The sequence below is a fragment of the Equus przewalskii genome, chromosome 6, assembly GCF_037783145.1.
Source record: "Equus przewalskii isolate Varuska chromosome 6, EquPr2, whole genome shotgun sequence".
NCBI lineage: Eukaryota > Metazoa > Chordata > Mammalia > Perissodactyla > Equidae > Equus > Equus przewalskii.
In genome coordinates, this window is record NC_091836.1 from 26,337,575 (window position 1) to 26,349,313 (window position 11,739).

Below are 11,739 nucleotides of genomic sequence, written 5' to 3' on the forward strand. Positions count from 1 at the left end.
TGGTCTCTGGGGTTTTCCCCGGGATAGTGCAGTGGTGAGACCTCACTGTGTCAAGGACCAGGCATAGACCCAAAGCTGTTGCTACTGCCACTTGCCTGTGCCTCTGCAGCTCCCAGGGGTCCCTACTCAAACTTATCCAGCCTCCTCAAGATGTCTGGGGGCAGGAGGCAGCATGACTGGCAGGCAGGTGGGTCAGGGGTCCCCAGGAAGGCAGCGAGGGAGGGGCCCGGGAGCAGGCGGAAAAGAGCAGTCCCTGGCTCTGTGGCTTTTTCCAAGCACTTTCCTGGACAGGAGTCAACAAGGATTATTATTCTCACTTGACAGACAAGGAAGTAGAGGCCCAAAACACACGTGCACTTTGCCCAAAGTTGCTCAGGTATGTCTTATAGCAGAATAGGGATGAAAACCCAAGGCCCCGTGCACCTAGTCTGCTGATCTCTATACGTAGCTTCCAGGGGTAGAGTCCCCATCCCAGGGTGAATGGGACATTTTTATGGTTTCCTGCGCAGACTCTGCCCCGTGGGCCCTTACCTGGTGGGGGTTGGGAGTAAGTTAATAAGCCCCCAAGGGTGTCCTGTCCTTGGCCTTTCTGGGTATCCTGCAGGCCCAGCCAGTGATGTCAGGGAAGAGAGGGAGCCACTGCTGTGCTGAGAGATGTCACAGCCTCCTCATGGATTGCTTCACAGCGATGGTTATGTGGCTGCTGCCATGGGATTGAGCCCCGGGCTTTGCAGAAAGACTATTCTCCAACCACAGGTGGCAGCCTGAGCTCTGGGCCAGATGCACTGTGGGTTGCTCAGAGTCCCCAGCAGGCAGAGAGAAGTACCCTAAAAAAGGTCTCGTGCTAGACCTAAAGGATGTCCACTTGCAGCAGCAGCGACTTCAACACATCTTCATGGCCCAAAGGCAGGTCCATCAAGGCCCCTTCAAGTCCAGCCCTAGCTGACTGGGCCTCCCTCCCCAGCCATGGGCTGGCCCTTCATAACGCCCGTAGGCCAGGGCAGGCTGGGCATATCACAGGCTGTCAAAGACAGAAGGATCTTGAAAACCCTCTAGTCCAAACCTTATCCTACTGAGGAGGTGATTAAGGCCCAGAAAGGCAATATGACTTGTCTAAGATCACACAGCCACCTGGGGCAGTACCAGGACGGGAACCCTGATCTTCTGGCTCCTGTCCTTGGGCTGCTGCCCATCACTGTGCTCTTCCACTGCCTGCCCCTTGCCAAGCTTCAATGAGAAAGGACCCTCATCAGATTTAGGCCCCTGGGGCAGCTTCTCTCTCCCAGTGACCCTGAGTATTGAGGATGTTCAAAGGGTGGGCGCAGGCAGGTCCCCGGGCCAGCACTCCAGCACTCTGGGTTAGGTAGGAAGAGGGGACCCCCAAGCCCACTGGAAGCACTGGGGGGTACCAAGAGAGATCAGTAGCTCCCTTTAACAGGACCTAAAAAGCCCCTGTCCCTGTGGGGAGCCTGGGGTGCCCCTGGGCCATGACAGGGGAGGCCTGAACCCCTTCCAGTGTGGATTGGACTGGACTGGACTGAACTGGTCTCCGTGGAACTTGTCTGGACTGGGTTGGAGTGGATCATGGCTTCTTTCCCATCCTCACTGCTCAGCCCAGGCATCATTGTACCTCCAGGTACGCGGGGGTCCCTCCCACCTCTCCTCCCTGAACCCAGAGAAACCCCACAAATACAGGCTCCCCTCAGAACACAGGCAGATCCCCAGCAGCATGCACTGTTAACCTCAGGGGCCCCATCAGCCCAGAATCAGACTGCGCTCCAGAATAAGAAGCCAGAGCCGGGAGGCCTCCCTCGCCCTGGGCATGGGAGGCACGAGGGAGTCTGGCTTCTCCTCCCAGCCAGTTGTGAGACCTTAGGGATAGTCTCATCCTTCTCTGGCCCTCAGCTCCTTAATCTATAAAATGAAAGGGTTGGACAATCAGCTGTTTCCAAAGAGAGTTCCACAGAGCCTTGGAGTTTCCATGGAGACGCCCTGGGGACCAGTTCAGTAGGTAAATGCTCTGAGTCCTTTATCCCACTCCATACAGAGAAGATTTCACTTTTTGGTTGCATACAGTGGGCTCTACATAAGATTTCATTTGAACAAAAGAGGCTGCTGCTGCGAAGAACTCGACAATTGCTGGCCTGGGTGAGCTCTAAAGTTCCTTCTAGTTTACGATGCCTCCTATACTCATGAAAAAGCCTCAGGCATCCCGTCAGACCACAGTCAAAACACCCGCTGGTTCATTCATTCATTCATTCATTTGTTTATTCATTCATCAAATAGTTCAAAGAACACTGAGTGCCTGCTATTGCCAAGCAAATAACATTTGATTGTCCAGGAACTTGCTGCCTCAGTTTCTCCCTATGTCCTGCCCCTGCCAATACTGGAATGTGACACAGCTCAGGACTGGTACATAGTGAGGGCTCCCTGGACAGGTCTGGGTATTGCTTCCCCATCAGAGCATCCAGACTCCACCTGGTGCTGCTAAGGCCTGCGCTTGGCTGACAAAGCCCTGGGCTCTCTGTGCGGGCTTCCCTCGTGCCCCCCACCCAGCACTGCCAGCCTGGCTGGGCACAGTCCACCCCTGTTGTTGCTGTACCGAGAGGAAGCTGTTTTGCCCAGACAAGACACTTAAGCTAAGTGGCTATTGTTACATCAATGGGCCTTGCCACCCAGCACCCCGGCCTTGAGCCCCGTACACTCACTCCCACACATTCACGCTCATGTTTGCCAAGTCACAGGCCAATGCCGGGGGAGGCAGAGCGGGAAGGGCCAGGTGGAAGGCTGCTCAGCACCAATGACAACATGAAACACAGAGTTCTCAGGTGAGGGCTGTATGCCTGCAGGGCACAGGGCAGGTGCCAGGGGTCCTGGGGGTGCCTGCACTTTGGGGTCTAGGGGATAGCAGAATGACCTGAGCCTACTGGTCTGCCGTCTTGGGAACCTGCCCAGCCCTCTCTGGGGAGGGTGCTCATCCTAACCAGCCCTGGGACCTCTAGCCTTACTCAAGTCCGCAGCATCTGTGATCTCGGGCTGATTGAGAACCTGCTCCACTCTAAGGAGACCCGGTATAAGAAATTTCACTCTATAAAGGATTGTTGCTTTATCAGTGGGTTTACTTCAGACTTGCTTTAATATATGCTGCACTTGTTTAAGCATTAAGAATGTAGTACCTTTTGGAAAAACACAAAATACGCACTATTTTTCAAGAATGAATGCGTGTGTCCAGTGTGACGCACCTATAATCCTAATCTGTATAATTCCAGAGACTGTCATAGAACCGGAAAGGGGCCTTAGGGGGCAATTCGTCCAAACCTCTTCTCTTGTAGGTGGGGAAACTGAGACACAGAGAGCAGAAGGTATTTGTCCAAATCTTTAGAGGAGCCAGGACTAGACCATAGATGATGATGATGATGATGATGATGATGATGATGCTGACCACAAATCTTAACACTCTATGAATTTATCTCTACCTCTATATCTATATCTACCTATCCGTGCCAGATGTTATTCCAAAAGAGCCTTACCATGTGAGAGATACTATTCTAACTCTCCTTTAAGTAGATACTATTTTTATTCCATTTTTCAAATAAAGAAACTAAGGTACAAAAAGGTTAAGTGATTTGCCCAAAGTCACAGCTGACCTGGAACTTGGTTAATGTCCCGTCCACCATATAATGCAGCTTCTCTTCTGAACACAGAGCAGCTGAGAGCTTTCCCCACCCCCTTTCCAAGATCTCCCTGAAGACCCAACCAGCTCACACAAGAGCTTCCTCAGGCTGAAGCCCATTGGCCTCCCTTTTCTTCACTACTGTGTGGAGCTGAAGGACAAAAACCGCGGTGCATCTCTCTGTAGGAAGCCCTCAGGGAGAAGGCACGCCGTAGGGGACCGGTTTTTCGCAGTGGGCTCCTATTCGATTTCATCAATCTTAAGAAATCGGCTACAGATTAAGATGAAGAGCCCCGGGCAGCTCTCCTTGCCCACCCTGGGCTCACTGTCAGAAGGTTCTACCTTAAACAAACTTAAGAATCTTAAATAAAGAAGTAATGGTTCAATTCTTTTATTCCAAGAGAAGTTGGGAGAGTCTCCCAGGCTGAGCATGGCACCTACCACACCGTCTGCCACTTTTTCCATCAATAATGAAAAGCCTGCTCTCACCCTGTGCGCCCTCCTCCGGTGACCTCCCATGTTGGTCCCTGACTCTGAGAGATGAGCTACCTGGGCAGACATCACTTCTGTCTCTCTGCCCCAGGGACTGGCCCTACCAGCCTTCGGATAACTCAACCCTTTTCACCTTTTGTGTTTAGGGACCATCAAGTTTAGGCTCAACAAGTTACCAAGGAACATGCCACATTGCTGTGACTGTGGGTTCACCTTCCCCATGCCCTGGCCAAAACTCCCTTCTGCCCCATATGTCACCCTTACTGCTCACCAGAGGCTCCAATGAGCCCAGAGTCCTAGGGCCAAATGACCTTAGTGAAGTGGAGACATGAGCAGAGAGCGGGGGGAAGCATGGGAAAGAAAAGTCAAGAGGTGGCCAGAAGAATGACGAGAGAGATGATGGTAAAGTTTGCAGAAACATATCTGGGGTTCAGAATGGACCACAAGCCAACTATAAGCCAGAACATAGGCTGAGCTGATCCTCCAAAACCCAGCACTGCCCCATCCTTCCCAAAGCCCCAGATTCTACCATATCAGTAAAGAACAAAAGAGAGTGGAGAGGAGCAGAAAAGCAGACCTAAGGAGAAGTTAGAACACAGGAGGAATGTCCCTCAAGAAAAGAAAGCTGAGGCACAGCTGAACAAAATCTTTGGAAGCCTTGACATATATATAATTGGTTTTTTCCACAGACAACGTTCTAGCTGCTCTCTACCACCACCAAGAGCAGAAGAAGAGGCAAGGAACCAAGGAATTATGGTTAGACATAAGGAATCAGTTTCCAAGCATGAAGATTATTCAAGCCTGATGTTAAGTGGCCAAGGGAGGTTGAAAATTCCTCTTGAAGATCTTAAACGCACATGGACAGTCACATTTCCTAGGCTGGTTTACGAGTCTAGTGAGGGGTTAGTTTAGGCAAGACACCTGTGAAGCCCAGTTAGAACGCTAAGTCTCCACATTTCTCAACCCAGCGAAGGTGATGATCTAACAGCCTGCATGTCCCGGCCGGGGTGCTCAGAGCAGGAGCCCAGGATTCAGCCACAGCCCTGGGGTGCTTCCTGACCAGACCCCCAATCCCATCAGCTTCTCCTTCCAGGGGCCGGTCCTCGGAACCATGATAAAAGGAGGACAAGCAATCTGAACCCCAAGTAGCTTCAAAATAGAAAAGTTACATTCAATTTCCCCTAGAACCTGAGGCGCACAGGTGCCGGGGCCCCACCTATCTTCCCAGCCCTGTCACTGATTCCTCAGCACCGGCCCAAGGTCCGTGGACACTCACCTGGCGGCTGACCCTTTCCATGGTCTCCCAAGGGGTGAGGCTTCCAGGCTCAGCTGATGTCGGCAGGAAGATCCATGTTGGCCCCTGGCTTCCGGGACGTGTAGAGAAAAGGGGGCTGGAGGGCTGACGGCCAGCCCCCACCAGTTGGGGCGGGGAAGCCGGTTGGGATGTGTGAGGTCATTGGAAGCACAAACAACACGGCAGAACTAGCCAGACCTGTCTCTCGCTCCTCCTTCGAGGCCACCCCAGTTACTCAGCGAATACCAGATACCGCGAGTGTAAAGCTACCTGTGCTCCTGAAACTGCCCCGACAGAGGCAGCTGTGGGGGTACAGGGATTCCAGACTCCCCATTTCAGACGGGGGCTCTGAGAGAAAGGGCCCAGGGCCAATGAGGACAGTCTTAGCCTTGCCAACCTGCACCAGTAAAACAGGTCCTCCTGAGCCCCCTGAGGCATGGCTCTGTCCCCATGGGGGCCATCAAGGTCGGGGGCCAGAGCCCACCCAGGGCAGGACAGTGTGACCCTTCCTCTCCGAGGACCACGTGTCTAACTCTCAAATCAGGGCACATGGTCTGGCAATTTTTTTTTCCCCTGAACTTTGCTTCTTTCTACAAAAACTCTTAACAAAGAACTTAAAATCAAACGACCTTTAATTATGCACATAATGAATTCCCTCTATTGAAAACAATAAAGTGTTACAAAACAACACATCAAAGCTAATTAAAATAAAACATAACTCACTGAATGGAAACCGTTCCAAGAAATATTAGGCTGACTCATGGTCACAGACCTATGCCCCATTGTGAGCCTCAGCGTCAGGAGAAACGGAGGAAGAGCTGCCAAGAAACGGGTGCCTGGGTGCTCGGCGCCTCCACACCCAGCAGAGCTGCTGCCGAGAACTGCAAGAGGTGAGCTTGGGGCAGAACCCGCCTGACTCAGCATTTGGGGACATGGAGCTCATAGAACCGCAGAATTTTTGGAAATTGATGGAAGCTCAGACATCATCTAGTGACTCAATTTCCTCATTTTACAGATGAAGAAACAGAGCCAGAGAGGAATCTGCGCAAGTCACATCGCACAGACAACAGCGGCGGTAATAACAAGATGCTGGGTGTCCCACAGAGTGCTTTACATACAGGGATGCATTTAATCCTTACAACAATCCTATTCCTCCATCCATCACTCATTCATCCAACAGATATTTACTGAGTGCTTCTTATGTGCCTGGCACTGTTCTAGGTGCTGGGGACACAATGAACAAAATAGGCAAAGACCCCTGCTCTGTGTCACTAGCATTTGGGGTAGGGGTGGGGCAGACAAAAATAAATAAATAAACAGATAGATAGATGATGATAGATAATGAGATAGATGTTATACAGATGATGATGATGATAGATAAGTACATCAATGATAGATGATGGATAGATAGATGATACATAAATAGATGATAGAGAGAGATAATATAGCATGTCAGAATGTGAGAAGTGTTAGAGAAAAACAAAGCTGGGCAGGGGATCTGGAGGGCTGGGGAGGCAGCATTACAACATGAAACAGGGCGCTCAGGGAGGGCCTCAATCAGGTAACATTTGAGCAAAGACTTAAAGGGAGTGACTACTATTCTCCCCATTTCCATGCAAGAGAATACAAACTTCTAGGCAGAATGGAAATTCTTGCCTCCAGTTTGGAGTGTCTTGAGAGAAATCTGATCCAGAGGCAGAAGATGGAGGAGGGAACTTCTGGAGGGCCCAGGCAGCGTCCCCGGGGTTCTCCAATCTTGGGTTATTTTCTGGTGTCACATTCCTGGCTCCCCAAGAGAGAACTCAGTCACAGGCCACAGCCCCTTCCTGCTCCCTCGACCAGCCTGCGCCAGCAGCGGGAGCCTCCCATGTGGTTATTCAGTCTTGAGAAGACACTGAATTGTGTCCTCTGCTCCTTCTCATCCTCCCCTCCTAGGGCAGCGTCCAGACCCCACTCTGGCCACGGGGGAGCTGCGACGCTATTTCTGAGCCTTGGCATTCATAGCAGACCTGAGGATCCCACTCCATCCTCCAGCAGGCCACCGGCCTCCCAGGATCACCATCCACCTTGTTCCCTGAAGGTGCCACTGACCTCTGGAATGAGCTCAGGCTTGGGCTCTCCACCAGTTGTGGGGGATGAAAACCCTGACTCTAAGATAAAGGCCACTACGTGAACCTGGAGTTCTTCAGAGTCACCATGTGGAAAATGTGATAACACAACAAACCAGAGAATGTGTCTGGCACTGGGTGGGCTCTGAAGAAATGTCAGGTTTATGTCTTGCTCTGTTCCTCGGTTTCCATCAGAGACACAAGTTGGCCTGTCCCAGAGTCCTTGCTGACCCAGCTACCTGATCCATGCGGAATCTCTGCCATTGATTGGTTCAGTTCAATAAGCGTTGACTGCTCAGCACCAGGCCCCAAAGCAGCTGCTGGGGGTGAAGGTGGCAAAGAACAGAAAGGCAGGGAGCCTGCCCTGGGAGAACACAGTATACCTGTTCAGGCTGCGAGGTGGGGAGACAGTGAGGCATGAAATTCTTTTGCTGGTAGTTTTCTTATCTCCAGAGGGGGAGGTGTCAGGCTGGTGCAAGACCTGGACACTTCCCCCAGCAGACTGGCTTTGGAGGCCTGCCCCTGCCCTTGACCTTCACAGCTGACCCAGCCTGGCTCTGCCCTTTTCTGTCTTCTTGGAAGGAAGGAAACAGCTGTTTGCACCATGCCCACCTCCCTCTGACTACCCCGTTCCTTTGCCTCATTCCCTGCCCTCCCCGCTCCGGCTACCTGGCCCACGACTACTTCCACCCAGAGGCCAGCAGCAGCGGCACCCTTGACCCAGGTGTTCATTTTCCCTTCCTTTTACCTCCCACCATGTGGGAACCCCGGGCCACCAGGCTCATTCACACCCTGGGCATTTCCCACCTCCCAGTCCTTTCCATCTGGGGTGGAGGGAGTTTTACGTAAAAAATGTGTCAGCCGTGTAAACCAGCACATGCCTCAAGGAGCCAGATGAAGAGAGTGAGGAGTGACAGAAGTCTCACTGCTATTTTGAGACTAAACTCCCAGCTCTCTGCTTTCACGGCTGCTCCAGCTGCCACTTCCCAGTGCCTCAGGAGCTCCTTCACAGGGCTACAGACAGGGAACAGAGCTCTTGGCCATTCCATTCCACCTTGTTATCGGGCTCCTCTTTCCTGAGCCCTCTGCCACCAGCCTACTCCTGAATTCCCTCCTCAGCACCCTCCGTGGAACTCCTGAGGACCCTTGCTTCCTTGGCTCCCCACTTCTGAGCTTCTCCATCACTCAGAGCACAACAGATGGGCTTCCCTCCAGGCCTGACGGGGCAAGGACACAGACCACATGCTTAGAGGCTAGGCAGGGCAGAGAGGAGGCACCGAGCCCACCCTCAAGGGAGTAGTCACCAGGAAAGACCCCTTGGGCCAAGACACCTTCCCCTCCCCAGAGCCTGTCCACCCTTCCCTTCCCGGCAAGCCCAGTGCTTCTCTCTGAGCCCAGATCAGCAGGGCCCCTGCCCCGGACCTACACCAGGTGCTCTGTCAAGGGTGCTCCTGGATATTGTAAGGGAAGGCTAGGTAGGGGGAGGTATTTTTTTTTTCAAGCCAAGAGAAAACAGCCCATGGTCCTAAATGGAGCCCCTGGTCCCCAGCTGGTTTCTCAGCCAACCCTAAGGAAGACTTACAGGGTACTCTGCTGATGGGGCAACTCTGAGATCACTATTTCCAGCAGATATTGGGCCCCTTGGCTGGATGATGGGGGCAGAGGAGGGAGGAAGAACAGACATGTCCAGGAGGGAAACCAGAAAATGACTGTGGGCAGGAAATCTAAGGTTGGCCAAAGGGCCACCTGATGACCCCACAGCAGGCCTGCACCTCAGAGAGCCCAGAACCCTAAACCCAGGACCAGGGTTTCCCTTAGTCATGGAGCTTGCTGCCCGTTTGTGTCTCATTCAGGACCAGCAGAGGGCAGAGAGGAACAAAGCCCTGTGCTTCTGCCCATAATCGTCATTGTTCTCACTGCGTCATCAAATCCCTGAGTGGATGGGAGAGACTAGGTTAGAAGCCTCTGGCAGAACCCTGGTGCCCTCAGCACACGCCGGCCCCACTGCCTTGAACAGTGGGCAGTGGGCAGTGAGGAAGGCTGGCCCTGCCCTCCAGGACCTCCCAGGCCAGAGCAGACAAGTCCTCTCGGGTGAACTCTCTGCGACTCCCCCGCCCAGCTGTGCCCAGATGGCTCCAGGGAGTGGAAAATACCACCATCTGGGGACAGTTCTGACTGTTTAGGTGCCACTTGTTTCCAAAGAAGGATTGGACACAGCTGCTCCTCCTCCTGATTCGCCCACACCTATTGGTCGCAGCTCCTACTTCCCTCCTCGGGGACACAGAGTCGAACCCCACTTCCGCGTGACAGCCCTTCTCACGCTCGAGAGCAACAGTTTGGTGACCCTCTGAGTCTGCACTTTTCCACCTGAACAGCCCCAGTTCCTTCACCGGCTCCCAATGTGAGGCGATTTCAAGTCCCCTCACCTCCGTGGATTTCTTCCAAAACAAGGCCCACGGGCACTACAGCTCTGCTGAAGTGTGTGGAGACAGGGCCCCCACAGCTATATTTACACAGGCTGCTTCTTCAGATGAAACCAACCAATTGTTCACTGAAACTGCTCATTGGGCTGCTAATTTTTCCACAGAACCTAAGTCGTTGCAGACAGACCAGCGATGCTGACAGACAGGTGGGGCTTATGACCAGCAGAGGCAAACAGGAGAACTCCCACACAGCTGGAGTCAAATATTCACAGAGTAAGTGAGGATGAATGAGAAGCTTACTTCTGTGACCATGAGACTCCCACGCTCAGACAGGAACGTCTTTACTCTCCTCTGATCCATCAGAGAAGGCTTTCTGGAGGAGGAGGTGAGATTCCAGAAGGTGCTAGAAAGACAGGCAGTCAGATAGCCTGGCACTCTGAGGCCATCGGGTGGAGCTAGATAGGCCTGAGAGGAACATTCAGAGCGCTGAGTGTTGACTGCTTTGTAGAAGGCCTTCGAGATCAGACAGTTACGGCGTCACAGCTCTTCCAGCTACTCCCTCCGTGTCCTTGGGCAAGTTACCATCTCAGACCCGCAGTTTCTTCATCCATAAAATGGCAATAATGGTTCCTCTCAGATAGAGTTTTTAGGTCCATTCAGTGAAACCCTTTGTATAAAACATTTGGCACAGGACCGTGTACAGAGCTCCCAACAGTAAATAGCAGCCATTATGACATGATTATAATTTCTAAGTTTGGTTGAGCAAGTAGTGCTTTGAGCAAGTGTAGAGAGTATTAGGATAAGTGCTTTGAATCCAAAGCCCAAAGAGAAGGGTCCTTAGCTGGCAGCCAGGTGGAGAAAGCCCTGGGCTAAGACTCAGGCCTGAGCTCTTGTTCCAGCTCTGTTACTTCTAAGCAACTTCTTCCCAAGGGCCCCGGAGCTCCGCTTTCTCATCTCTAAAAAGTGAGCTCCCTTTCAACTCTGGAGAGCCTGGAGGTCTCTAAGTGGAGAGATGCGGCACAAAAGAAGAGAGTCAACAAAGCGGATCAGGTGGTCTGGAGCCACTTTGCTGAAGAGCTGACAAACGGAGCATCTGACAGAGAGAAGCAGAGCCACGGTTTGAGAAGGAAGAAAATGCCCAAAGGGAAAGACAGGAACAGAGGATGGTCAGAAACCAGAGAGAAAGTAAAAACTGGTGTAATGTGCAATGAATAAAAATTACAAAGAGAAACTTTATATATACATTTTTTCATGGTTAAAAATAAAAAGAACACCAGGCAATAACAACTCAGATTTGCAAAGCACTTGCATATATATATTATTTCACTTTATCCTCAGAACACAAGTGCACCTAGTTATTATTGCTCTCCCTTTTTGCTACAAGGAAGCAAAGACTCAAAGAAAGAAACTTGCCAGTATCAAAAGCCTATAAAGGATGGAGTTAATGCTCAAATCCACATTTTCTGCCTCCACATCTATGTTCTTACCATGACATATCAGTTGTTATAAAGAGGTATACTGGGTCACTATGTTTTTTAGTTTTCTTAAATATCAGTGTACTGTTTTGATAATACAGTTTAAAATGTCAAATTTGCACATTCTTGTTAGACCCTTGATCTATATTCTTTACAACTCAGAGTATTTTAAAAGAAATATTTTAATTTGATGCAATTCTTTGCCTAGCTTCATCTTGTTGGCTGTCTCAGATGTGTTCCTATCGGAGCAGATGATAAGTGAGAGGTCACTGAA

At 51.4% G+C, this 11,739-nt stretch overlaps 1 protein-coding gene across 2 annotated transcripts in view; it reads right to left on the minus strand.

The window, feature by feature from the left end:
* The window catches only part of TMPRSS13 (transmembrane serine protease 13), a 28,432-nt gene extending 22,789 nt beyond the window's left edge, over nt 1–5,643 (minus strand). Inside the window, exon 1 of one of the 2 annotated variants that reach the window (XM_008507338.2) lies at nt 5,442–5,643. In XM_008507338.2, the coding sequence (XP_008505560.2) occupies nt 5,442–5,462 (21 nt within the window). In that variant the 5' untranslated portion in view covers nt 5,463–5,643. The remainder of the gene's footprint in view (nt 1–5,441) is intronic. The other variant, XM_008507337.2, reaches the window with a different exon arrangement.
* Between the last annotated feature and the right edge of the window lie 6,096 nt (nt 5,644–11,739).